This window comes from Lagopus leucura, unplaced genomic scaffold (assembly GCF_019238085.1).
Source record: "Lagopus leucura isolate 7727_CA_CO unplaced genomic scaffold, USGS_WTPT01 Super-Scaffold_100159, whole genome shotgun sequence".
Lineage (NCBI taxonomy): Eukaryota > Metazoa > Chordata > Aves > Galliformes > Phasianidae > Lagopus > Lagopus leucura.
This window is the reverse complement of record NW_024962335.1, coordinates 9,981,792-10,007,982: the sequence shown is the minus strand read 5'-3', so window position 1 is coordinate 10,007,982 and position 26,191 is coordinate 9,981,792. Positions and strand designations below refer to the sequence as shown.

The 26,191-nt window shown below is 48.4% G+C and overlaps 2 protein-coding genes across 2 annotated transcripts; one reads left to right on the top strand and one right to left on the bottom strand.

Moving 5' to 3' along the window:
• Positions 1–38: 38 nt before the first annotated feature.
• On the bottom strand, positions 39–8,629 carry ARHGDIB (Rho GDP dissociation inhibitor beta). The gene is made up of 7 exons (XM_042890467.1): positions 8,599–8,629; positions 8,225–8,283; positions 4,835–5,023; positions 4,189–4,272; positions 3,157–3,233; positions 1,759–1,822; positions 39–863 (listed from the first exon to the last, which is right to left on the bottom strand). The coding sequence occupies exons 3-7, from the start codon at positions 5,010–5,012 to the stop codon at positions 664–666; spliced, it is 603 nt and encodes a 200-aa protein (XP_042746401.1). The 5' UTR covers positions 5,013–5,023; positions 8,225–8,283; positions 8,599–8,629; the 3' UTR covers positions 39–663.
• A 14,907-nt stretch (positions 8,630–23,536) lies between these two features.
• PDE6H (phosphodiesterase 6H) lies at positions 23,537–25,894 on the top strand. The gene is made up of 3 exons (XM_042890468.1): positions 23,537–23,695; positions 23,978–24,018; positions 24,899–25,894. Exons 1-3 carry the CDS (start codon positions 23,556–23,558, stop codon positions 24,973–24,975), a joined length of 258 nt encoding a protein of 85 aa, XP_042746402.1. The 5' UTR covers positions 23,537–23,555; the 3' UTR covers positions 24,976–25,894.
• Positions 25,895–26,191: the final 297 nt, after the last annotated feature.

The following is a 26,191-nucleotide window of genomic DNA, read 5'->3' as shown; positions in this document are numbered from 1 at the left end:
TCAGGAGCCATACTCCAGAAAAGAAAGAGACGCTCATGCAGAGAAGAAGAAAGAAATCATTTTTATTCTTGAGACACTGATGTCTTGTTACAGCATCTAGCTGCATCCCCTTGACTGGTTTTGCCTGCACAATAATGGATTTCAACGGGGTGGGGCACCAGATACAAACCAGGAGACCATCATGGGAGATATAAGTAGCCATTTACAATGAGTCAGGGCACATGGCAAGTGTAACTCAGAGAGGGATTTTCCAGGGGCCAGTCTGCCCTGCCAGGAGACTCAAGGAGCTGGCGAGGTGATCTTGTTTCCTAGAAAAGGCACTTCCCGGGACCAGAGTTGATACAGGAGGAGAGATGGAGGCAACAAGAGGAAGTACTGGGGGAAAGGGCGGGATATGCTTCCCAATTTAATCCATTGCATGTCATGATGGGATGGTGGTGAGAATGGGCGGGTTATTTTCAGTGTATCAGAAGAAGCAGCAAAGGCCACCTGCAGGCCTGTGCATCAACCAAGGCTGGCACAGAGCCCCAGCACCCATGAGGAGAGCTGCAAGGGCTGTGGCCGGCCATGGTGGCAGGATGGAGCAGCGTGGTGGGCATGGCCCACCTGGAGACTGGTGCAGGAGGCAAAGGGAAGGGAAGGGGGAAGGCAAATGGGGTGAGCTCATTCTGTCCATTCCTTCTTGATGGACAGGTTCCACTCCCAGGTGAGATGGTCGTGCTTGTCATCATCCGTGAAGAAGGACTTGTTGTGGTAGGTGCCTCGAGCCAGCATCCCCTTAGGAGCTTCTTCAATAGGCGTCAGGAATTCATACTCCTCTGGCCGTGGCCCATAGCTGCCAACCATAAATGTGGCTTTGTCCACTAGGAGAAAACAATCCACATGCAATGAAACACTCAGGAGGGGAATAACAAAGGAGAGAAAAAGCTATGAACACAAGTACAGATCACTGACAGAAAGGAAATAGCGGAGTGGTGAGAGAAAGGGACGTGGCAAGCAAGAGGTACCATCAGTGAAGGAAGTGAGAAGGTGGGCTAAGATGGGCAGGGAGTTAAGTCTGTACCCTCTCACATCTCTATGCTGCTCTCACAACAAACACCTGTGGGAAGTATGCAGCCTCAACACACAGATAGAGATCTCTCTTTATCCTCTGTTACTTCTCTCTTCTGGTCAGAGGACATTGCCTGCATGCTTAATGAGACAATGGAGCCTTAGCGGTGGTTGTATGCAAAAATACATATGTGGGATGTGTGTGCAAAATGGGGCTTTCCTCTGCCAAGCCCAGGCAGGGCAGCACTGTAAAAACACATGAGGCTACAGGCAAGCACAATCCTCCACAGACAGTGGGAAGCTCTGCAGAGCAGCTCTGAATTTTACCAAGTGCATCTGGAAGAAACTTTGATGGGTGAGAATCTCCACAAGGACTGAGCCACACTTCAAGGGCTGGTGGGGGAGGTGAAGAGTAAGCCTGTGGCAAACACCGTCTGAACAGCATCTCTGGGGACATTTCTGCTGCAGCTGGTGGTGTAGCATACAGACAGCAGAGCTGGCTTGTAATGAGTTCACACAGGCACAGGAAACAGTTGGTCTGGGTGACACAAAGTGCAGGCAAATGCACTCTGCTGAGAAGCCACATCTCCTGTGTAGCAGCACAGGGAGGCCCTGTCCTAGTCCAGATCTGCAGGAACACTTATTTGAGCAGAGAGGGTTGCAAGAGAAAGAGCATGGGTGTGAAGGGCATGCAGGTCTCTTACTCACCCTTCACTCCTGTTCGGTAGGTGTGCTGCACGTATTTTAGTCCTGACACAATGTCCCTGTTTACCTGCACAAAGTGACCAGAAATAAGAGTCACTGGGAGAATCTTGATCCTGTATCTGCTGTTTTTTCTCTCCTTAGAGAGATGTCCACCTTGGCTCCTCACACAACTGCTCTCAAGAGTTTGAGAAAAGACACGCTGTGGGGAGTCCTAATGTCACTTCCCAACAGGCAGCCAGAGACCTGCAGTATTCTCTGTGTGTCTGAGGGCATCTCCTTGTTGACTTTGAAGGTGTCTGAGGCAGATTCCCAGAACAGACTAATAATGACAAAGTGAAGCAAGGGAAACCAGAGATGGGTGACTGGAGTCACGCTTTCAGTACAAATACGTGAGCAAGATTCACTGAACTCTCCCAGATGCCCTCTAAACTCAGTGAGGAGCTGGCAAAGCTCCTCATGAGAGGAGCTCCTCAGGAGATGGAGGGCACAGTTTTGTTTGTAATCTTTCTTCGAATCTCCCATGGATATCTCTTGCTGCCCCTATCCCACACACACTGCCCCTCTACAAAACAGTTCCATGGTGAAACAAGATGGGAAGATCCTTTTACATCTTGAGGAGAATTCACATAGTGTCAGCTCCTACCAGCTTTGGGACTAAGGGAGTCCCAAAGTAGCTCCCTTAAGTAACTCCAGGCATCTCCTGTCAGCAGGGCTCAAATACAGCTGGAAATATTTCATTGCATAAAAGAGAGCTGGAAGTGTGTCTAAGGACAATGCCATCTGAGACAGCAGGTAAACCTCAGAGACAGAGGGAAATCTTTCCTGCAGAGCCTACACATTTACATTTTCCCTCCTGTTTCAGGAACACTATCTTCCTTCTCTTTACCTTCTCTGCCAAACCCAGCTTTGTCTGCAGCAAACATTTGCAGAGATGATCATTTCAGTGCTGGATGCCACACTGCAGTGTGACTGAATTTTGTTCTCAGCTGGAAACAGCAGAAGTGGCTGACACACTGCTTAACAGAAGAGTAGGGGTTGAAACTAGCCCCTTTTTGGATATGTCATATAGCCACATTTGGATATGTCATGACTCAAGAGAATTCAGGTATCTTCTGCCAAATGCTACAGTATTAAATCTTTGCTATGCATTCATCAAGCCCAGCAATGCAAGCAGAAGAGCCATCATCTCTTTTCCTTCTTTTCCATTCCCACTCTGTGTGAATTAAAGACTTTCTCTTGGCTGTAAAGTCCAGCCAAATTCAGCCAAAATTTCCAAATAACCTGTTGTTCACCATCCTTGATGGACAGAAGGCAACTTCTTCCAAGGGATGAACAGGCAGAAGTAATTCTCTGAAAAGACCAAGTCCCTTGATGGGTAGAACAATACATAAAGCAACTCACTTTGAAATGGATCTTAACTCTGTATTCAACTCCTTCCTTTAATACAAAGGTCTCTTTCTTGAGTGCTTCAAGGTCACCTGTGAGAAGAGGATCAAGCCATTAACTAGGGGTGTCACAGCAAGGAGAGAACACCTGCAGAGGGCCAGGGTTGGGACTGGTGTCACGGTGAGCATCCCTTCAAAAGACTGCATACCTGCAACGCGAATACACTGCAATTGCCCAATGAGCAGACATTGGCAGAAATGCCAACACCTGAGCAGTGCGTATGCATCAGTCTTCACACCAAAGCATCATAGAAGCATTAAGGTTAGAAAAGGCCACTGAGATCATCTAGTCCAACCAACAACCCATCATCAATCACCATGCCCACTAACCATGTTCCTCAGTGCCACATCCACATGCTTCTGTGTCGACAGTGCTTAATACACACAGGTCTTGGTACACAGAGATATTTATGTGCAGGCTCATCGTTAGGCACTACACACTGTTAATACCCTGCTTCAGCCATGCCCAGTACCAGACCGGGTGAACTGAGCTGTGTATCACAGCCCCTGCCCAGCTAGTGAGGCCTCCCAGGCACTGTGTGGTTGCAGTTGAACAGGAAGCTGCTCTGCCCCTCTGGGCCTGGCTTCCTCTCTATATAGAAAAGCCCATATAAGGTGAAGCCTGTTCCTCTCCCCATGTCCTCTGGAGCCGGAACTGCAGTATTGCTTGATTCTGAAGTTTCAAAACAGCCTGTTACCCAAATGCATGCACGTCCCCTGTGCTCTAAATGAAAGGAAGAAGAGAAAGCAGAAGGAACCCTTCTACCAGAAGCTACCAGAGCAGTCTAGATGAGAGAAAGATCCTCCGCACTTCCCTCTGTTGCATCTTCTTTTTCATACAAGTGCACCTTAAAATCAAAAGCAAGGCTATGATATCCTCACGACTCCTCTAAAGCCCACTGATATCTTGAGGACAAACTCCCTTTCAGTTTGAAACATCCCAGAGCCTTTGTGTGTTCCTCTGTGTGCCCAGTGAGTCTGTACCCACCTGTAAGGTCCATAGTGATTGGTCCTGGAGCAGAGTCACACACCAGGGTGAGTCGGGTGACCACCACGTTGGGAGCTGTTGGGTCTGCAGGTAGGAAAGTAAGGGAGAAGCTGTCAGCTTGTGAAATTAAATGTTTGAGGGGGAAGGGGGACAGAAACCAAAGAAATGCTTCTGAACTTCCCACACAGAGGATGCACTTCGCAAAGCACCCAGTAAGACCAAACTTCTTGTAGCACAACAGGACCGTGTATCTACGCCAGACACTCAACATGGATCCCTCCAGCCACTACCTCAATTCCTAGACAAGGTCTTTCCACCACAGGAGACATCTCTCTTCAGGTCCCATTTCAGCACAAGCTGGTTCCCTCATATTCCTAACCCCCCTGCAGCCCTCCAAGGCCCACACACCCCATACCACAAGCCCCTTTCAAACACTAACACTCTCTGATACTTTACATCTAATATTCAGGGCATCCTACTTGCCAGATCCCCTGCATCTCTCCACCTGTCCATCCCCATTCTGCCAGCAGAAGTCTAGTCAGCCAAGTTACTTTTTCTTTGAGGCCACCTTGCCCCATCTCTGTATTCAGACACACTCTTGCAATGAATCTCCCCAGTCCCTTCCTACCACGATGCTCCTGCCTACCTGCCACCACAGGTCCATCTCCCAGCAGAGACTTCTTGTACTTAGTGAGGCTCTCATCATCTTTGTCCAACTCTTGCAGCTCCTGCAGTGTTTTCTGAGGAGGAGGTTTGTAGTTCAGTTTCCCATCCAGCTCATCATCATCCTCCTCCACATGAGGTTCCTGGGTCTTCTCAGTCATGGTCGCTTGGTCTGGGTATAAGAAAGGGGCAGTCAATGGGATTGCTCTGTGGGGAGTAGCACCCTTGAGGGCACACTGCGTGTCAATTCCCCAGGCAGCCGGGCAGGCACAACACAGTGGGATCGTCAAAGGCAAATGGCAGCAGCAATCAGCAATCCTGACACTGCTGTGCTGAAATTTGGGCTTGAGCTCAGCCCCCTCTGCCCTCGCTGCTCACCCACAGACACCACACACACACAGATTTCCACCAGCCTTCCCTTGCAGGGAGGAGGTGCAGGAGCGGAGGCTGATACCAGAATGATTTACAGTCGCTCTGCAGTGCGATCGCTGGCTGACAACCCTGCAATTAGAAGCCACTGTGCACAGCTTCTGTGCTTGCCAGAGAGCTCATACAAAGAGCCACAGCCACACAGCAGGGCACAGAGACGGGAATGTAGCTGAGGACAGATGTTTCACTCACTCTCTTCTTACAAGCCAACAGTCAGAGATCATAAAAAGATCATATACCTGGCAGCAGCTCCCTTACATCAGCATGTTGTCTAAAGCACCCAAAGAGATGCACTCACTTTGATCTGTCTCTTGGTATTCTCAATGTTTGCTCACCCCAGACTCATCAGGTCTCCCTCCTGCTGAGGAAGGAAGCATGATGGTGGCTGCATCCAGCCCTGCATACCTGTACTTCATCTCTCAGAAAGGAGAGACAGGAGGGCTGGAGCCCAGCTCAGCCAGGATACACAACACTGAGTGCCAGGCAGGTGGTGAGGCAGCTTGGCCAGCATCCCAAATGGGAGGCAGAGCAGGGAGGCAGAGGGACATGATAGGGAAAGAGGAGACAAAGACAAGCAAGAGGAAGGAGAGGTGAGCTGCACTGCTACACAGATCACTCAGTGCACTTCAGCTTATCCTTATATTAACTCATCCTCTGAGGCTGTTCCTCAGAGGCTAAAAATTCACTTTTTCCCTGGTTACTTGCATTTCCCCCACTAAGCATTTTGTTCCTCTCTACAGCTGTGGCCTTGAAGTTCCCAGTAGGAAGCTCCCAGGATTGTTTTCAGTTTCACTGAAAGAGAATGCAAATAAATATATATATATTTATGCAACAGTCCACAATGAATCAGCAAGTGGAATCAGGCAGCAATGAGTAATTCACAGACCTCCCAGTGCTATCCCAGCATGGATGAGACCAGTGGAAAACATTCAAGGAGGGGCATATTGGCAAAGGCACATTACAGAGACAGGGAAGGACTGAGGAGCACAAGGGTGAGTGCACTCAGTTGTGTTACTGCTCTGATACAAGGCTGCTTTGCTACAACATGCTATGGTAAGTCAGGAACTATTGCAGGGGGGAGCAGCTGGGAAGTAAAAGGAAATCCCAGTTCTAATGGCCTCGAAAGAAAGCATGTCCCAGAAGCCAAAGGCCCCTTCCTGGCTCTGGGAGCATGAAGGACCTGTGTACTATAGGAAAGGCACGCAAGCTTGTCCTCACGAGGAAGGAAACCAGGAGCTTCCCAAAAAGAGCACTGTAGCTCATGTCCCACCGCTGTGCAGCCCCAGCACAGCCATCTAATGATGGCACCTCATGACCCTGCAGTGCTATCGCATAGCAACCACAGGAAGAGGATGTGATGAGCTGCAGCACCCAGCACCAGGTCTTGCCATCCATTGGGCTCCAGCTGCAGATCTGAGTCACTTCCACCCGCCAGAGCTTTCTCGTGATACCAAGCTGTCTGCCCCCACTAGAACTATAAAGCAACTGCCCACCTGTTCCCACTCTACACAGGGGTTGTGATTTATCACAGGAGGAAAGCAAGATATTACCAGCCCCATGCACAGAAGAGGCAGAGCCAGAATTGAGGCATCTGGTTGCTCCTCAGACCTCCTCCTTGCATCATTCATGTTGCAGATTTCCCCTGCCAGCCCTTGGGGGAGCTCACCTGAGGTGCAGATGCACTTAGGCTCTGAAAGCCTGCAAAGAGTTACACAGATAGCCTGCTGTGCCAGTGGCAGGAGCCCATGGAGGACAGCCTGGCTGGGGCTGAACAGCTCAAGTACATCTTTGCAAGATGGCAGTGATCAGACCCCACTCCAGCATTTATCTTCTATTTGTAGACCTGACTTTCCTGCCATGTTCCCAAGGCAGGGAGGTGATCACATCTCACCTGTTCCCCACCCCTGCCTTTACCTCACAGGCAGCAGTTCCTCAGGGCTGAGGAAGAACCCTGGGGTGTGGGGAGAGCTGGGGATGGGTACAGCTCTGGGCACTGAATCTGCTCGCTCCACCTGTGGGACCGGTGCCCTCCACCAGCAGAGAGATGCTGCAGGGCTGAGGCACTGCAGCATCCCCAGGGTGAGCATGTTAGCGCCCACCTGTTGGGGTGCTTGGCTTCCTGTGCCAAGCACACAGCTCCACAGAACCCCCCAGGGCCTCAGGCCACCAGCTGCATTAAAAATGAAAAGCATTAACCCTGTAGCTGCTTTACACAAGGAGACATGACTTATTTATGCCCTGCTCTGCTGTATTTTTCTCACTTTCCTGCAGCCCCGACCCTCAGTTGTGCATCGCCTGCACCTTTGAGATCTGGGAGCTTTCATGCAGCAGCAGAGAGAGGACTGGAGCCATATCAGGAACTTCCCACTATAAAGCCAGCTGTGGGAAGACACGGAGGGACTGTGCTCTCCTACACATCGCTGCCTGTGCTGGGGCTGCATCTGCAGCATTTTGAGGCAGAGAGATGCACACAGGGGGATGCACCTCCTCATCCCCCCATGCCACCACAAGGCACAAAGAGGGCAGTCACGGTGTCAGCGTTTTATTCACGTTCCCTCAGCACATCCAATTCACTCCCTCAAATGCCCCCCTCCCTCATCCTAGGGCTTATCTCCAGGAAGAGGGTTTGTGGGAGGTGAGGAAGCAATTTCCCACCCCGGGGCACTGAAACACGGCCCCACCGGTGCCCCACGTCCCACCCCAGAGGTGCGGGGGCAGAAGAACAGCCCAGCGTCCAGCTATCGAAAATCCTTCGGGCACCGGGGAGACCCTCCCTCTGTCCGCATCCCAACCGCCGAACCCAACTTCCCCATCGGATGCAGACAGGGCCCTGTCCGTATGCCGGCCAGGCTGGGCGATGGAACCAAATACCGGAACAAAAAAGTTGCCCCCTCCCCAGTTTCACCCCCCTCGACCTCCGCCCTCCGCCCGGGTTCGCACTCACTGCTGCGCGGTGCCTGCTGCTTGCGGGGTCCTCCTCTGCTCTCAGCTCTCAGCTTTGCGCTTTGGCAGTTGGAGCAGGAAGGAAGTTGGTGGTGGAAAAAAAAAAAAAAAAAAAAAAAAAATAAAAAAAAAAAACCCCCCCACACAACAAAAAAAAAAAAAAAAAGAAAAAAAAAAGCCTCCCTCCACCAGCCCACTCGAAGAGGAAGCCCCGAGACCGCATGCTGCAGCGCTCCTCCGCGCATCTCTCTGCCCGACCCTCCGGGCGCTGCGCTCTTCTTGCGCGGCTTTGTGTGAGCGCAGAGCCCCCGGGCGGGGTGCGGGAGGGGGCTCCGAGAGGCTCCCGGCTCTTTGTGAGGGCTGCTGCTACTGCACCTGGGCGCTCGGCTCTTCGTTGTTCGATCCCCGGTTTTAATTGTGTTTCTTTTCCTGCTTGTAATTAAGATCGGTCTGAAAAGCCGGTGCCGCTGTATATTGTACTGATTTATACTGGTGATGTGTGGAAAATCGGGTCGAGCGTTTTCACGCATAGGCGGGGATACAAGTGGGGGTCGTTACAGGTGAGCCTCATTTTTCCCAAGTAACGCATGCTACCTGCTACACCTGATTGGCACATCGTTCCCATCCGGCCGCGTGTGCCCCGCTCCCAGCCATTTTCAAGCAGTCCCAAAGATCAGCAGCCTCTGGAACAATAAGCTCCCGTTTCCCAGGCATGCTTAAATACAAGAAGGATTTTACCCCACTTCCACTCCGAAATACAGGCAGGTTTTCTCTTCTTCCACTTGCAGATTGCCCACCTGCTTCTTCACTCACATCACTCTTCCGTGCACATCATCCTCAGAGCGGAATTTAAGGACAAATTAGATCATTGGTCTGCAACCAGCAAATCTGGATCTGAAATGACTGATGCACTTCTTTTAATGTGTTTGCAGAAGCAAACCGAGCTAAGCAAATCTATTGTTGAGGGGCTTACATTCTCTGCCCCAGATTCACATCTGATAGAAAATATTTATCACATACAAATTTTTAGAGGCTGCAGACAACTGAATCAGAGAAATCTCTACCAGGGACAAGCAGATCTCAGAAGAGAGGAACTGATTTTCCAAACCTATCTTATCTTTAACCCAAGCTGTGGGTGGCACTTTGATTCTGACCTCATGCTTTTCAGGGGACAAACAGGGCACATATCTGGCTGACAGTGGATTCTCACTGAGTCAGGGTTGTAGCCCCAGAGTCATTTTAAGCCTCCATTAATTTGTTCCCGACCAAGAGAAACTGCTTAATGCTTTGCTGTTCTTTCTCACTCCTATCTCATCCTCCCACTCCTATCTCATCCTCCTCATGGGACAATACAGCAGAACTGAACAGAACACTGTCACAGGCTGCTCAGAGAAGCTGTGGGTGCCCCATCACTGGAGGCATTGAAGGCCAGCTTGGATGGGGCCCTGGGCAACCTGAGGTGATGGGTGGCAGCCCTGCCCACAGCAGTTGGTGGAGCTGGGTGGGCTTCGAGGACCCTTCTAACCCAAACCATTCTATGATTCTGTGCATACAGCGCTGTGCTCAGTTTAAGACATACCTGCCAAGACCTGGTAAGCAGACACATAAGTATCTGTCAGTGAGCTTTAAACCCAGATCAGTTTCCCAGCCTTGTTCACCTGTGCTAGCAAAGGGAAGGGGCTGTGTGGGAGTGCAGATTGGGAAAGCATAGAACAAGTGCCTTCCTTGACCATGCCAAGTTATGGCAGCTCAAACTGCCTGGCATGAACAGTGTTGGCCTGGGCAACATTTAGACAGCTGGAAGTGCTAACTATGGTCTTCTTTTGCAGCCCATGCCTCTTGTAAATCAGCCTTTAGCCTCACCTCCTGTGGTGTCTAGACTCACTCTCCAATTTCAGTCGAATCACCAGTTTACAATGGAGACAAGAACACCTTTGCTGCGAAGGTGCAAGGGTTGTGGTTACCATTTGGTTACACCCTGATTTGTGGTTTCCTTGGTTTTAGTGGCCATGTGCAGAGACCAGTGCTGTATATGCACTATTTCTAAATGTATGTGAGTGTACATTGAGACCAGTACACCCACAGATGTGCAGAGAGGTACAGGGACGTACACTTGAATATGTACACTCAACTTATGTTGGCACAAATGCCCAGAACACAAGAGAAACAGGTTTTATCCCTAGATTATAAATTAGCCAGCATGTAATCATGGATAAATGTCATTGCTCTTTGCTTCATCTTCCTGTTAGTAAGTGGGGTGAGAAGGAACTGCAGACATTGGATACGCACCATGGTGAGCAGATGGGAGCTTAGAAACCAGGCAGCATCGTTCAGGTTGGCATATCCGGCATCCCGCTGGGGAACCACGTCACTGATCTGCTGGAAAAAAAAGGCAGGTTTTGAACTATGTTGCAGCAGAATATCACTGAAAGCAAATTTCTAACACCAAGTATTTGATCTGTGACAATCTGATGCCATGCAATGAAGACCATCTCTTGGCAGACTTTGTCAAACTGCAGCCACTTCTTAGCCTGTGACAGAAGGAAGCAAGGACAATGTCTTGATAGTGCCTTGCTTGATTGCAAAAGAATGGCAATATTTCAAACGTGACTTTAGTTGAAAAATAATATCTGAGGTTATTAAATAAAATGTTATTACTAGTTCTTATTCATTTGATCTCTGACCACAGTCAGTCATAGAATTGGTTGACCACACTAATACACATGACCAACCACTAGCGTCCAAGCTTACGGAATTACAGAATCTCAGAATGGCTTGGATTGCAAGGGACCTCAAAGATAACTAGTTCCAACCCCTTGGCCAGGAACAGGAAAACCTTATTCAATATTTGAAGCGTATATCCTTCACCTACACAGCCTTTACTGCTAATAGTCAAATGCTTTCTGTGGAAGATTATTGGATCCAACCCACCTTGAGATTTCTTGAAAACTTTAAGAAAAGATAAGGCATGGCATTATTCTTCTCTTTGTGTTTGGATTGCTGCCATCAGCTGTCCAGCACTTCTGTGGTGGCTTTTTTTTTTTTTTCACATGGTGTTCCACTGCTGCTAAATGTCATCTCCGTGCTCCACATAAGAGGTGTCTGAATTTGAGGAACTGAACTGTTTTATAGCCTTTAGAAGTGATTAACTGAGGAAAACATCACCTGTTATAATCTTGTATTTTCACCCACTCTTTATTTGTAAAATGTTTATATTTGAGCTGAAATTTCCTAGGCTGGAAGCACCAGGGAGGGGAATACAGAGTTCTGTCTGGTGAGGCATTGGAGCAGGCTGCCCAGTAATGTGGTGGAGTCACCATCCTTGAAAGTGTTCACGAAAAGATGTAGATCTCATACTGAGTGACATAGTTTAGTGGTATGGTGGTGATGGGCTGATGATTGGACTAGATGATCATAGTGATCTTCCCAGCCTTAATAATTCTATGATTCCATGGGCAAGGAATCCATTTTTGTAGTTTTAAGAGGCTCTGTAGTGCAATATCTTTTCCCACTACTCTTGTTAAATATTTTGCTTCGCAGCTATTCATTTTCATCTGTGATGAACTCCATGCACAGTGTTGCTCACTTGCATTGCTCTCTAATGAACAACACTGCCAAATTCTGTCCCTGTCCTGAGCTTTGCCTCCCCATCAAGCTTTTTGCCATTTCCACCGAGGCTATGAGCAATGCACCAAGAAGACCTCACGGTGCAGCAAACTAATGTCAGTGAGTGCTGTAAGGACACCATCTGTTTGAGCCACGGGTGTCCCCGGGCCAAGTGTCCCTGTACTGCGTGGAGGCCCTTCCTCCTCCTTAGATCACACACAGGTGCCTCCAGCGCACCCTTTGGGCTGTCAGCTGGCCAAGGAGCTGACTTCACAACACGTGACTGGGTGCTCCATCTCTCCACCTCCTCCAGAAGAGATTTCCTTGAAAGATGGAGAGGAGATTGGAAATGTAATGCTTGCTTAAGTAGCTTTCAAGCCAGTTAACGTGCTAATCCCATAACCCCCATCTCTAGCCTGAAGGCACTCAAAATCTTCACATGTTGTTCCTGCATGCCTTGCTGGCCATAGGGAGAACATCAGGGCAAGGAGAGGGAGAGGGCTTGGCTGGAGCTGGGGGAGCAAAGGCAAATAGAGCATGGAGGAAATCCAGAGGCCATCCTGAGATAGGCTAAGGATGGTTACTGCAGCCCACTTAAGGAGAGGGCAGTGAAGGTGGAAGGAGTGAAGGGGAGACAGGAAGGAAGGTAATAGGTGTGGGAACATTCTTTCCCCAAGGGCTGGGGTCCCTCTTCTGAATGCCTGCATGGAGGAGAGCTGCACCCATCTCACATCTCTCAGCGGTTGTTGGGTAGCAAGCAACCTTAGGGGGCTTCTCAGAAGTGGTTATGTAAGGTCAGATCTCACTATGTGCAATCAAATCTCAGCCCTAAGCTGATCCCTGGGCAGAGTGTTACGGAGGTATTTATCCAAGCATGCCCCGTGCGCTGTGGCTTCCCTCCGACGCAGCCAGAGCTGAAACTGGGACTAAATTAGGAAAGATGTGGCATCCTCTTTTTCCCCGCTGGCTTTAGCAAATCTCCTTGCCAGCTGCACCCTGCCTTGCCCGTGCTGAACACTCATCTCAGCAGGCAGCCTGGATTGGTGCTGAAATTCAGGCTCAGAGCAGGGCTGTGCCCAGGCTCCCGCTGGCTCTCCAGTGCTGTGCGTGCCTTGGTGTTCAGCAGAGAGCTGCTCTGGGCACTGTGGCAACGGTTCTGCTTTACTGCACTTGTGCTGTTCCCACTGCGGATCCCACAGCTGTACCCTTGCCAGCCCCCACAGTGGTTTTGTGCTGGTCTCATGGAAAGTACTGGAGTGAGGATTGCCCTCCTCCCTCTCCTTCTTTGCCTCTTGTTTTGTAGACTTAGGGATATAAAAGAGAAAATGTTATGCTCAACAAAGTAGGTAGCAGCTATTTAAACTCTCAGTAGCTGCCATCCAAAACATATGTATACAGAAGCTCAACAACATTTGCATGCAATTAGAATTCTCTCAGAGCTAACAGAGTCATAGCCTCATAGCCGAGGACAATCAGTAGGGAGCTTAAGAGGGTCCTGATCAAAAGCATGTCTTGCTAAGGGAAAACATGGCAATAAATTGTCATCTTTACCATCTTCCTCATCATCACCTGCAGCACCCCTGCTCCAATGGGAGCTCGTTGTTGCCATTCCCAGCTGGTCACCAGGGAAACGTTCTCCCTTCTCTCACTCTTTCCTTCCTTTTTTTCATTTTCCTCTATAACCAGCTTTAACCTTTACAGTCACTGTACGCCTTCAGCTATGGACCCTGCAAACTGATCTCTGTGGATGTCAACCTGCCACTATATCCTTTGTGCAACATGAGTAAGCCAGGTGTGCAATGACAACTCCTGAACAGTTCACTTCATCTCTGAGCCGTGCTCTCAGACATAGGGTTTGAGTTTTGGGCGGTCCTGTCTGGAACCAGATCCTTCCAACTTGGGATAGTCTATGGTTCTGTGATTCTGTGATGTGCTCATCATATTTGACTGGACCTAGAAGTGGCTGGAGCCCCAAGCCCGTGCCACAGAGCAGCCTCATAGCAAGAGGCTCAAACTCAGTTGGTGAGAGGTGCACCTCCACTCACAAGCAAGCATGAAAGCAAGGATCTACACTAATAGAAAGGCTGGGGTGTGCCAATCAAAACCATCACATAAAAATAAAAAACTTAAAACAGTGAAACCTAAAGACTTATGAAACCCTGAGGAGAGAACCTCAGCCTTAATCCCTGGCCATAGACCTCAGCTGTAAAAGAAGAATTTTATTTATTTTTTTTTTTTCAGTGTGATTTACACTTCCATCTCTTGGCTTTTCCCCCTTCCACAGTCGTTTCACCAGGGATCAGCTATCGTGTGGCAGCTGGAGCATTCAGCATCAGTGTGCCTGGAAGGTGTGCAGTCACCCAGGAGACCAGCTAATGGGGCTGGAAGAGCTGCCTCCTCTGCCCATTAGCTGAATGTTCCCGAGGAGAATGCGGGATGCTCCCCAGCAGCAATCAGTTCTGTTTGAGAGCCTCAGCTGTTACTTCAAAAAACGATCCTAATTATGGTGGTGGTGGCAAAGAGCTGAGTTGAATGAGATTGCAAGGCAGTGCTTTTATCTGGGAGGAGGAGGAAAGAAGAGCATGCCTGTAGTGTGGTGTGCAAGCCACAGTAATGGATGTGTCTCCTTAAGAAGAAAGAAACATTTCACCAAAATGTTTTAGAGGAGCCTCTCTGGATTGGGCTGCTGGTTGCCAAGGAGAGAGAATCGATCCTTCAGAGCAAGAGAAGGGGAGCTGTCAGGAGAGGAGACATCTGGAGCTGACTTGTGTGCAGTTACTTCTTCATAGCCCAATGACACTGAGTCACTTGCTTCACTATTTCAAACTGACAAAGCACTGGAATTATCTGATTTAAATAAAGACACCCTCTTGCTGGCTCTTCTGTTTTTCTTCTTAGCAATAAAGCTAAACAGTGTTACCTCCACGCTTAGTTCAATGCATGAACATGTTAAGTGAGTGCTAGTGGATCACTGAATCACTGCATGCAGGTGTATGGCATCTAATTCATACGGAAGGAGTCAATAATGGGAGGAGAAGATTCTAAGGAAGATCCTGGAGACACCGCTGTAAAAACTGCTGTTGAGGTGCATTTTTAAGAGTGACCACGTGCTCTGCCTACTGGCAGCCACATAGACAGGAAGGTTAACTCCTTGTGCTTGTTTAGAAAAATGAAAAAATGCCAGGTCATAGTTCAGGACTTTAAACTTGTTTGCTAAATGGTATTTGGGGGGAAATAATAAAATAAAAAAAAACATCTTTCAATTGTTGACAGAGAAAGAACAGAAAAGAAAGGAAGCTTTTTGATCTAACAAACACAGTCCCCTTGCAGCACTGCCAGCAGCCTGGCTGCAGACATTTAAGCAGTGTCAGTGCACAGGAAGGACGCTCAGTAACGTTACTGCTTTCTCCTGGGACAGCTCAGCAATGGGCAGGGGATGCTCCCAGGTGATAAATCACAGCGCAGTTACACAGTGTGGAGCTCTTTGTGCTGCACGGCCACGCTCATGGCTCCTATGGCAGATGTTGGGGCGGCTGGTTCTAGTCTGCAGCTCTGTGCAATTTGTGTACATCAGCTTCCGTATTTATTAGTACCAATCATGGAAAGGTTGGTGTGAGTTAACAAAACCCTAGCCATGTACTCCTTGTTAGCGTTATGTGGCAAGACTTTGTTACCCACGTAAAGGAAGGCCAGGCTCACTGCGTAGAAGCAAGGAAATGTGGCTGGTAGCTAATGAAGTGTATGACAGCTACACAGGATTTATGTCACCTGCTACAAAAAACAAGCACATCCTCAAGTGTTGGTGCCTGAGAGCTCGGGTTCTACGATGCTCTGCTGGCATGCATGAACCGAGCACCTTGATTGAAGGAGAAAGGCGAGGACTTAATTTTTCCTGAGGGAGCCCTGGGACAGCAGGATGGTCGGACAGCTCAGATATGAGGCATTGGGCTGTGAGAGGCACTGAACCACCGAGCGGCTCCAGGAGGAAACAGCAGCTGCAGCTGTTCTGGGAATTCATCCCATGTTTTGCCAGAGGCTTGATTTACATTTCCTCAAAGGATATCTTTCTCCAGACTGCCCATGGAAATCTCTCTCTAGAGCCTTGGCAGTGGAGGAGCAAATCTTGGCCTCTGCCACCCCCACCCTACCAACAAAGCAGTCTCCATGGCATGAGTGGAAATGAGATCCAAGTGCAGGCTGCTCTGCAAGCTGAGCGCAGGGGCACTCAGCACAACAGAGGCGCAGATCCCCAGAGTCAGCAAACTACTGTGCTTACTGCAGGCTGTCAGGTGCTTTGTCCTGAAACCAGAGCGCATGACCTGAAGGAAGGACAATGCAACATGCCATGAAGGTGCCGCCTTCTCTGCAGTTGTGATGAGCTGGTTTGCATGCATCTGCAGTTATGTATATTTGCAGCTACACTCAGTTCTCTGTATCTGTTTCTTTTTTCACCATCACAGACTGCTGGGGACATGGTGAACAGTGGGGAAGGAGGGTTGCAGCAAGTTTTTTACAGTCAGGGTGGTGAGGCACTGGCACAGGTTGCACAGAGAGGTGGTGGAAACCCCATCCCTGGAGACAATCAAAGCCAGGCTGGAGGGCTCTGAGCACCCTGTTCTAGCTGTAGGTGTCCCTGTTCGTTGCAGGGGAATTGGATCAGATGATCTTTAAAGGTCCTTTCCAACTCAAATCATTCTATGATTCTATGTGAATCTTCTTTTGCAGACACCTCAGTTCACCAAGCTTCCCACTGAAGTACTGTTGACATGACAACCTCACTGACCTACAAAACTAACAGGTAATCACTTTCCCAATTCAGGTCCTACATCTGTCCTCCTGCCAGGGATGCAGAAGCACTTGGTAGGCTGTGCTTCTGAAGGTAGGAAACCTCTGCTTACCCACAGAAATCCCCCAGCAGTTCCCAGCCAGGTATGCCTGTATTGCAAGCAATCACACTCTATCAATACAGCACAACATCTCAGAAGCACCTGATATGAGATCATAGAAATTTGTTTCAAAAGAGCTATTGTAGTCCTCAGCCACTCCATCCTCAGCCTGACCCCTGGCAAGGATTACCTTCCACAGTCCCACAAGCACAGTGGCCCTGGAAAAGTCACTGTCTTGTAAACTTGCACTCTCTGTCATTCAAACAAGCTGCTATTTCTGGTATAACTACAGTTGCCATGGCTACACAGCTCATAAATAGGGTCAAAAACCTCAGAGATGTCTTTAAGCTATTCCTTAGAATAGGGACAAACCCGGCCAAAGGTGATGAAGCTCATAGTTTCCCTTTAGGAAACCAGACACCACACAGCCCTGCAGCTCCTGGAGATCTGCTCTGGGTGCAGTGGCTGCTGCTGTGGTTCCAGAGCCTGGGCAGGTGTAGGGATAGGGACTGTGGGCTGGGAAGGGATCATCAACAAGAGGTAATGGCTTTAAGCTGCACCATGGGAGGTTTAAATTGTATATCAGGAAAACTTTATTCTCTGAAAGAGTATTGAGGCTGCCCAGGGAGGTGGCAGAGTCACCATCTCTGGAGGTGTTCGAGAACCATGTGGATGTGGCACTGAGGACATGGTTAGTGGGCATGGTGGGATGGGCTGACAGTTGGATTAGGTGTTCTTAGAGGTCTTTTGCAACCTTCATGATTCTGTAATTGTATGATTCTATAAACAGGTACCCTATTCCTGGGCAAATGTCCTTGTCCAGTTAAGTTGTAGGGCTCAGTCCAGTTAAGTCGTTGCAGCTCTACAAAAGGAGCAAAGCAGAGAGGAGAAGGAAGGAGAGGAGAGGGAGAATGACCTGGTCATGGTGGAGAATAGGAGCGAACACAACAAGCAGAACTGCTGTGGGAGTTTCTGCCACACTACTTAAGGAGCACTGGAAATTTTTTTTCCCATATATCCGCTTTTATAAAGAGAAATGGGCCTGCTTTCCCTGGAAAAACAGGAAAACAAAAGGAATATTTCAAAAACAAACAGCCTGGAAACATGTAAATTTATAAGGTTAAGAAAAGGAAGCCTGCAAGATCTCAGAACAGCATGGAGGAGGAGGCAAGAAGAATGCAAGCAAAAGGACTACAAGGACTGGGGGCTGCAAAGCCGATTTTCCCAGCAGCTCTGCCCACACAGGAGAAGGCAGAGAGGGAGGGGGAGCCCCAGAAACCTGACTGAAGCAGATGGAGGCATGGGAATGAGCAGCAGGGATGGGATGGAGCCTGCTGCCAGCGGGCTGCACCTGTTTATATCCATACAGGCAGGTTCCTGCCCACAGAAATCAATTTTGCTGTCAGGAGCTGCTGAGTACCATCAGCCTCAGTGTGTTTGTGTGCAAGTGCAAGGGAAGAGGCAACGCCAACGTGATCACAGAATCACAGAGTATCTTGAGTTGGAAGAGACCCATAAGGATCATCTAATCCGACTCCTGGCTCAACACAGCAGCACCCAAAAACCAGTCCATATATTTGAGAGCATTATGCAGATATTTCTTAAACTCCAGCATTGCTGCCCCCATCTCCTCCTCCTATGCCCAGAAAGAATTGCAAAGTCTCCAAAAGCTGCATGATCATCCCCAAACACATGGAACTTTTTTTCTCTGCTGCCTCTCTGCTTGATGGGCAGGTCGTCAGCTGCACTCAGGATTTAACTCCCTGTGTCCACTCTTAGGGGTAGGACCTTATTGATTGTTCTAAATGTAACCCCAGAGTCTCAGTAAGAAGTACTTTCAGCCATCTGGAAGGCCAGGGGCCTCGTCTGTGGGCTCTGGCTCAGCAGCAGACTGATGCTGTGCCAGACCCTTCTGCCAGGGCCCCTCATGCTAGGCAGCTCCTGTCCTTGACATAGAATCACAAAATAGTTCAGGTTGGAAGGCACCTCAAAGCCCACCCAACTCCACTCCGTGCCGTGGGCAGGGCTGCCACCCACCATCTCAAGCTGCCCAGGGCCCCATGCAACCTAGCCTTGAACTCCAGGGATGGGGCACCCACAGCTGTACCAGTGCCTCACTGTCCTCTGAGTGAAGAATTCCCCCCTAACATCTAACCTAAATCTCCCCTCTTTTAGTTTAGCCGGATGCACAGTGAGGTTATGTGAGCAGACCTTCACCAGAGCCAGTACACCCAGAGCGCTGCAACTTTGCCCTGAGGTTAGGCTAAAGCCACACAGTGCTGCTGCAGCTGAGGATGAAAATGATCTTCTAGCACTTTCCAATAGGACCCTGGTTCTTCTTATCTGCAGATACCTCTCACTTTTTTTCCAAATCTCTTGCACAGCTCTCCCAGGCAGCCACAACGGGCAACAGAAATGCACTGGAGGTATGAAGCCCCACACAAAATAATGCGTATTACTGCCAGTGGGGTTTCACTGGGCTGGAATTAGAGCTGAAGCCCCAGCTCTTTCCTTTCCGTACCTGCAGGGCACCAAGGTCACGCACTGCCCCACGTGGGCCTGTTCCTGATTGGCGCCTGGTGCCCTGATGTCACCTGCTGGCAGGGTATATCTGTGGGAGGCAGGACACCTCGAGACTTTTTTCTACCCAGGCTGCAGGACAGGAGTTGAATGGTTTGCAAGAGGAGCCTTTAGGACTGTGAGTATTTTTAAGGAGCTCGATGGAATAAGTGGGGGGGGGAAAGGGGTATGTGCAAGAGAAGTTGGTGTCTTTTCCTAGCTTGGATTTTCATGCTTGGAAAACGTGAGTGCACCCAGTAGCTGAGAGAGGTAGTTGTGTTTCTGCACAGTTGTTGCTGTTTCCTCCTACCGTTAGGGCTGGCTGCTGGGGCATCAGGGCACATGCTGCAGCACTGGTGTGTCCCAGGCTCCACCATCCCCCAGGACCACACTATTTTTGAGGCTGGGCAGTCCTCGGAGGGGTTTGTTGGCAGTGCCTGGCTGTGGGCTCACTCCTGGAGTTCCCAGGGATGATCAGGGCATAGGGCACATCAGTGGGAAGCTCGTACTAAGCAGCACTGCATCTCCCATGTGAATGAATCCCTCCTTTGATGTCACCCCCTAACTGAGATAGTCTTTCCAGTAATCACCATCTGGGAAGCTATTGTGGGAATACAGTTCAACTTGATGTGTGTTCCTGTCTTCTGGAGTCCATCTTTCATTTGTTTGTGGTCTTAACACTTTAAGAAGAGTTGTGAGATCTTGTCTAGAGCACTGGATCAGAAAGGGCTGGACATGCATGTGCTGTTTCCATGTCTATGATTAGCCAACTCAAGAGACTAAGACTGCCTCCGAGACTCCCCCCAGGCATCTTATACTGGATTCATTATGCCCCGATGAAAGCCTGTCTGCAAGGAAAATGCCTGTGGCTCTCATGAGGTCAAGAAATAATTATCCAAAGGATTGAAAAATTGAGGGTATTTCCTCCTGGATTCTGTGTATTCCCAGTGCATCACTGCATGGAGGGCTCTGTGTCTGACACCCTTGCAGCATCATGAAGACACCAGGCACATGGTGGATTCCGTACCTGAAGTTATCTGATAAAGAAAGAAGAGACTCTGTGCTGAATCTGTCTGAAGAAAGTCAAGTGAGGCATCTGCATTATCTGTCAGGGAAATTTTCCATAGCAGATCAGAGATTAAGGGGCAAGAGGAGGCAGATTAAAGAGTCAGCACTTGACAGTAGTATTCAAGCCTCTTTAGGTTCAAAGAGAAGTAAAAGAAGGATGATTAACCTGGCCATCAACCCAGAGGTGGGATATCTGACGCAATTGAGATAAGCACATTAATGCGCATTAGGTATAATTAGCAGTTGGACGCAAGCAAGGCTCTTACCCCAAGGATTAAGCCCTGAACTGAACAGAAATGCTGTCAGGGGCAATTAGTAACTCCTTGTCAGAGGAGGGGGCAGAGGAAGTGTGTGGAAGAACATCTTGTTCCCCAGCAGCCTGCACGTCCACAGCTGCTCTTGCCCACAAGTTGCATCCCAGAGCCGGCAGCAGCTGAGGAGCTCCAACAGCCTGGGAAGCCCTGGGGCTGCATAACACCTATAGGGGACAGAGGAGACTCATCTGCACCCAGCATTGATCAACTGTCTGCCTGGTGTGGGACCAGGGACCAGCCAAGTAACCAGGTACAGGGAAGCTGGGAAACACTGCTGGGAATATGCCATCCCAAGGCAGGGGCAGCTGATAACGAGGAGTGGGAACTGGAAAAGGGTGGGCTCCAGCATGAACCAAGGCACCTCTGCCTGTGGGTGATGGCAAGCAAGTCCCGCCAGCTCCATAGTGGGAGGGAAGCTAGATTCCTTCTGCCAGGTGGAGGCTGTTCTGTGACATTGAGGCTGGTTCCTGCCTCTGCCCTTTCTTTTGGTGATGTGTGGGAAGAATGGGTAGAGGGATACTGGTAAGGAAGGTAATAGAATTGTCCCTTTCCATTATCTTGAATGCTGTTTCTTGAATTCATGTATGTAAGAGGATGAAGTGTGATTTCGGGAGATCCTTTTCTATCCCAAATCTTAGGTATAGAAGTAGCTGTATGTGGACACAGCTACTTTGGATTGGGACCAAGTAAATTCCAAGGACTATATCTTCCCATTGATATTTCTCAATGGAATGAAGGTACAGACTCAAAGAACTACGGGGAATTGCCTTCAATGACCATTTTGTGATTAAGGTACCATGCTGGCAGACAGCAGTTGGCAACTTGAGTTGGGAACTAAGTCTGAGCTCAGTTGCCTCTTACAAATTTTGGCTGTCAGGACAAAGGGTTGGAAATCTGCTAGCCAGTTTGTTTCTCTGGTTGTACTTTTGGGAGCAGCCCTTGTAAGGGGTGCCAAGGATACAGAAACTTCAATCACTGCACCTCCTGTCCCTTTCTGCAAGAGATGAAGGTGACAGCATGTGCCTGTCCAGCTACCACGCTGCGAGAATAGAGTCATAAATTCTGGGAATTGCTCAGGTTCTTCAGAGATCAGCCAAACCAGCAACTTCTCTGAATTAAGCTGGTCCCTGTGTTTGTGGGCACACTCTGTGCTTGGGAATCGTTGTGTTACAGGCAAAGGAATAGCATCTGTGCATCCTTCAGCTGCAGACACAACCATCTGCTGCTCCATTTGGGGCTGCTGGAACCTTTCCAGCCTCCTGCACGGGATGTTACAGCTGAGACAAGAGCCTGGCCACAGGCAACGGGAGAACTAGCATGCCTCTGGGTGTTTTCATGAGGATCCATTCTACTGCTATCACAGATGGAAGGATGTCAGGGGAGAAGTATTCCCAGACTGCCACAGATACACAAACACGGCTCTTCACCTTGCTCTTGTCTGCCAGTGACACAGAAGGATTGTTTGGATGCTGTTTCTCCTTCCGTCTCAGGTTTTGTTTTCAGCACTCTGGCTCTTTCAGGCACTGACAAAGATGCAGACTATTCTCTAAACTAAGAAAAAAAAGAACACTCATTTTTGATGGCATTTATAGTTCTGAGATTAGAAGTCTGGAGTGTCACTGCAGGTGATATTGGGGATTAGGCCAGAGCATTATGATGACATAATAGGATTATCTTTTAGTACCAAAATCCTGAAGTTAATTCCATCAGCTATTCCATCAGCCTGGCTGCACAGGGATAGAAACTTGGAGACAGGAGTTATATAATGGTCATGGGGAAGAATGTGACTCCAGGGAGGAGAGGAAAAACTGGCAATTATTTTTGTCCATAAATGGAGTGGTCAAACTGCTCTAGCACACTAATTAGCACAGAATTTGATCAAGATGAGGGTTCTCCCTTGGGCACTGGAGAGAGTTCCTGCTGTCCTCTCTGGGCTTTCTGTGCAGCAGCTCTCAGTCAGGAAAGGTTTTTCCCACACCAGAACTGCTGCCCGACAATTCTATAGCTCCTGAGAAGTGGAACTTGCCTCATGTGCACCATTTTGTCATGAGGTCAATGTATGCAACATAATGCTTCAAAACATCAAAATGGACAACAGATAATGTGGGAAGTTATAGGCTTTTATCTCCTCAATCCTCAGAAATTAATGTCTGTCTAAACCACAGTTTGCAATGACAATTTTTCAGAAATTCTGTGCCATTCCTCATAAGGTTGGCACTGGTAAACTTGAAGCCCTAAGTGCAGCTGCACTCGGACTAAAGGCCCATCTAGCTCAGCATCCCATCTTCACCACTGTGCAGAAGGCAATGCGTTGGCACGGATACAAGAACAAGTGTTGTATATCATGATGATTCCAAAGAACAAGATAAATCTCTAAGCCATAAGTCCATAAGCATGCCTTTATTGCTCCTAATACTAGTCATATCTAGAACTAGCAAGTAAAAACTCTAGCTCTACTCTCATGAAGGCAAACTGGAAGACAATAGTGGCTAAACCTGCCTATCCTGCCCAAACCATGGGGCAAACTGCAGCAGCAGAAACCTGTCTCCAATAATCCAGCCATGTCTGAGACAGAAAAGGTATAATTCTCTACGATTCCACAGGTCACTGAACTATGGGATTAAGTTACTTTTCATTCCTATTGGGAATGTTCACAGTTTGTTATCTTAATTCTAGCATTCACAATGAAAGGCAATGCTTAAACTGCTTGCTTTGTATGCATAACAGTCTTTCTTTATATTTTGTATCTTATGTTTAATCCTGTCACAATTCTACTTCCCATAATTATCACAAGACTATTGGTACCTAGATATGATAAGCAGAATATTGTGTCAGTCCTTGCCACTCTCTTGCAGATAGAGGGATCTGAGTCAGGCATACTTCTGGCAGTAGCCGAACGATGAGCGAGAACCCCACCACCAACCTTACCACTGGAGATGCTCCCACTGGTCCCACCACACCACGGAAGGGTCCTCCCAAGTTCAAGCAGAGACAGACAAGGCAGTTCAAGAGCAAGCCTCCTAAAAAAGGAGTAAAAGGGTAAGGGTATTTTGGAAAGAAAAAAAACTGTTCTAGTTGGGTTGCTCCTCACTGCTGAGCTGAGCTCCTGTGGCACCACCTTCCCCCAGGCAAGGAACCAGGAGGCTTATCCTGTCCCATAGTGCCATCAGCTCTCTTGTCCTGGTGCTGGCCCACCTGAGCCTAGAGCTGCTCCTCATCATCTGCTGCCCACACTCCCCCTTCCCTGTCTGGGGCTGTGGGGCTTCTCCCCTTGGTATTGCTGTCTCAAACTCACCCTTCACCTGCTCTTTTCTTTCCTAGGTTTGGAGATGACATCCCAGGCATGGAGGGGCTGGGCACAGGTAGGCATTGCAGGATGTTGCTGTTGTGCCCCTCTTGAACATAAATGCATACTTTTCAGCACAGTAGAGGTCTGTCTGGGGTGGCCTTCATCTGCCTGGCCTCTTTGCAGCTCTCAGGGTCACTGGAGGAGGTCAGTGCTCCCTCTGCAAGCTGCCATGGCCATGCTCATGCTTACATACACAAGGCAGAAAGGCTGTTTAGTCATGCTTCAATTTTTGGATACTTTCACTTGGCTGCAAATGGGCTTGTTTGTCTTTGTTTTCTGCTAATACTCTGACTAAGAATTTCAGCAGCATGAGGTTCTCAAATAAATGCCAAGTGCTAAGCTATTAATAGCAGAAATCACAGTAACTAAACCTCAGCTAGAGAAGTGTTTGTGCTATCACCAAAATCCTAATTTTAAGAATGTAATGTACTGATTTTGGACTGAAAAATACACACTGAATGACCTATAATTAGTCAAATAACAGCTGCACCTATCAGTGAGTTACAGGTCCTGGACATGTTACACTAAATCATTCAGCATCTGATTTAAGACTGCACATCTTCAAGGATACCACAGTTTGGTTATGGGTAGTTTATAAGAACAGGAGAAACCCCGTAACCAGAATGAATTTTCACACCAGTCTCACCACTGAAGCAACCATAGTCATGTTCACAGAGAAAGATGGCATAGGAGAAAATACAGTGATCTGGTTCAGACTGGTAGTAGTACCACATTTAAAGAGCTCATTGATTCATTTAATTTTCAAATGGAGTCTCACTTTTCTTTCTTGTCCCACATTTTAATGTTTTCTCAGTAAATCAGCCTTTCTGTTCATACAATAGAAATCCAAGAAGTGCTGCTCCAGAACCCATTTCTCATTCTCTCTTTCGCAGATATCACGGTGATTTGCCCATGGGAAGCTTTCAGCCATCTGGAACTGCACGAGCTGGCCCAGTTTGGGATCATCTAAGGCTCCAGCATCTCTACTGGTGTCACCTGGTGACTCCACAGATGCCAGCTTGGTCTTTATTATGTTTGACACTGATTTCTGGCCCTTATACCCACTTGCTCATGAGCAGGATGGTTTTGTAAGAGCTAGTTATGAGAAAGTCTTTTGCAAATTAATTTGTCAAAGAAGTTATTCAGGACCCTGAACAGATTGCATGCTCCATGTGAAGAAACTACTGAAAATGTCTTAATGCCTCCCTGCACCATACGTTGTCTTCTCCCACTGTTGTAGACCTTCACGTGTGTGGAGAAAATAGGAAGCCTCATTTAAGCTTTTCTTCTGGTTAGCTGAGATAGTGTGTGCATGGGTGTGCATGTATGCCCAGAACTAATTATATCAAACGCATTCTTTTTTCTTCCTTCTCTCTCTGACAGCTTTCTATATAGGATTTCCATGGGTATGTTCCCACGTTATCTGGGACACCAACTAGTTGCCAGGAGTTCATCTGTAGATATCAGAATCAGAGTAACTAGTCCAGACATTGGGCTGTTTTTATGTGGGAGAGCCTTCCCCAGGGGTTCACCACCAGGAACCTGCTGCTAAGATGCACCTCACCAAGTAAAGGGGGAAAGGGCTTGGAAAATGTTCTCTCTGCCCACCAGCTATGGGTCACAAGACTCTGGCTGTTGTAATCCTGTTAAATGAAAATGTGTGTGTCTGAGATCAAAAGCTAAATGAATTAATCCTGCTTTTCATTCCTTTTTGCTCCCGAGTGGCTGTGATGCCAAAGAAACGACCCTCCATACGACACTGTGTGTCCTTTCCTTAGAAAGCAGACCCTTGAATGACATTTGCACTGTCCCCATGCCCATACATATTTACATGAAGAGTTTGTTTCCAAGGACATGCTGCTGGTTACAAAGACAAAAAATCATTACCATTTGCCACCAGATAGTGTTGGTAGTTCTGTCTCATCTAGCAGAAGATGGCATTGCATTAGTTAGCATGGGCAAGTCTGTCTCATTGCACTCAGCTGCAGGAAGGCTCTTCTCCTCACCCTCTGCCAGCTCAAAGCTCCAGAGCCCATCTGGATGTTCCCCTGGGAGAGATAAGAGTGGAGCAGGTGGGAGGCAGAGGGAGGTTAGGATGTGGGTTTGCAGGCAAGCGCAGAGCAAATCCACTTAACCTCATCGATTTGTGTCTCCTGGTATCTGGCAGCCTCAGCACTGGTGAGCAG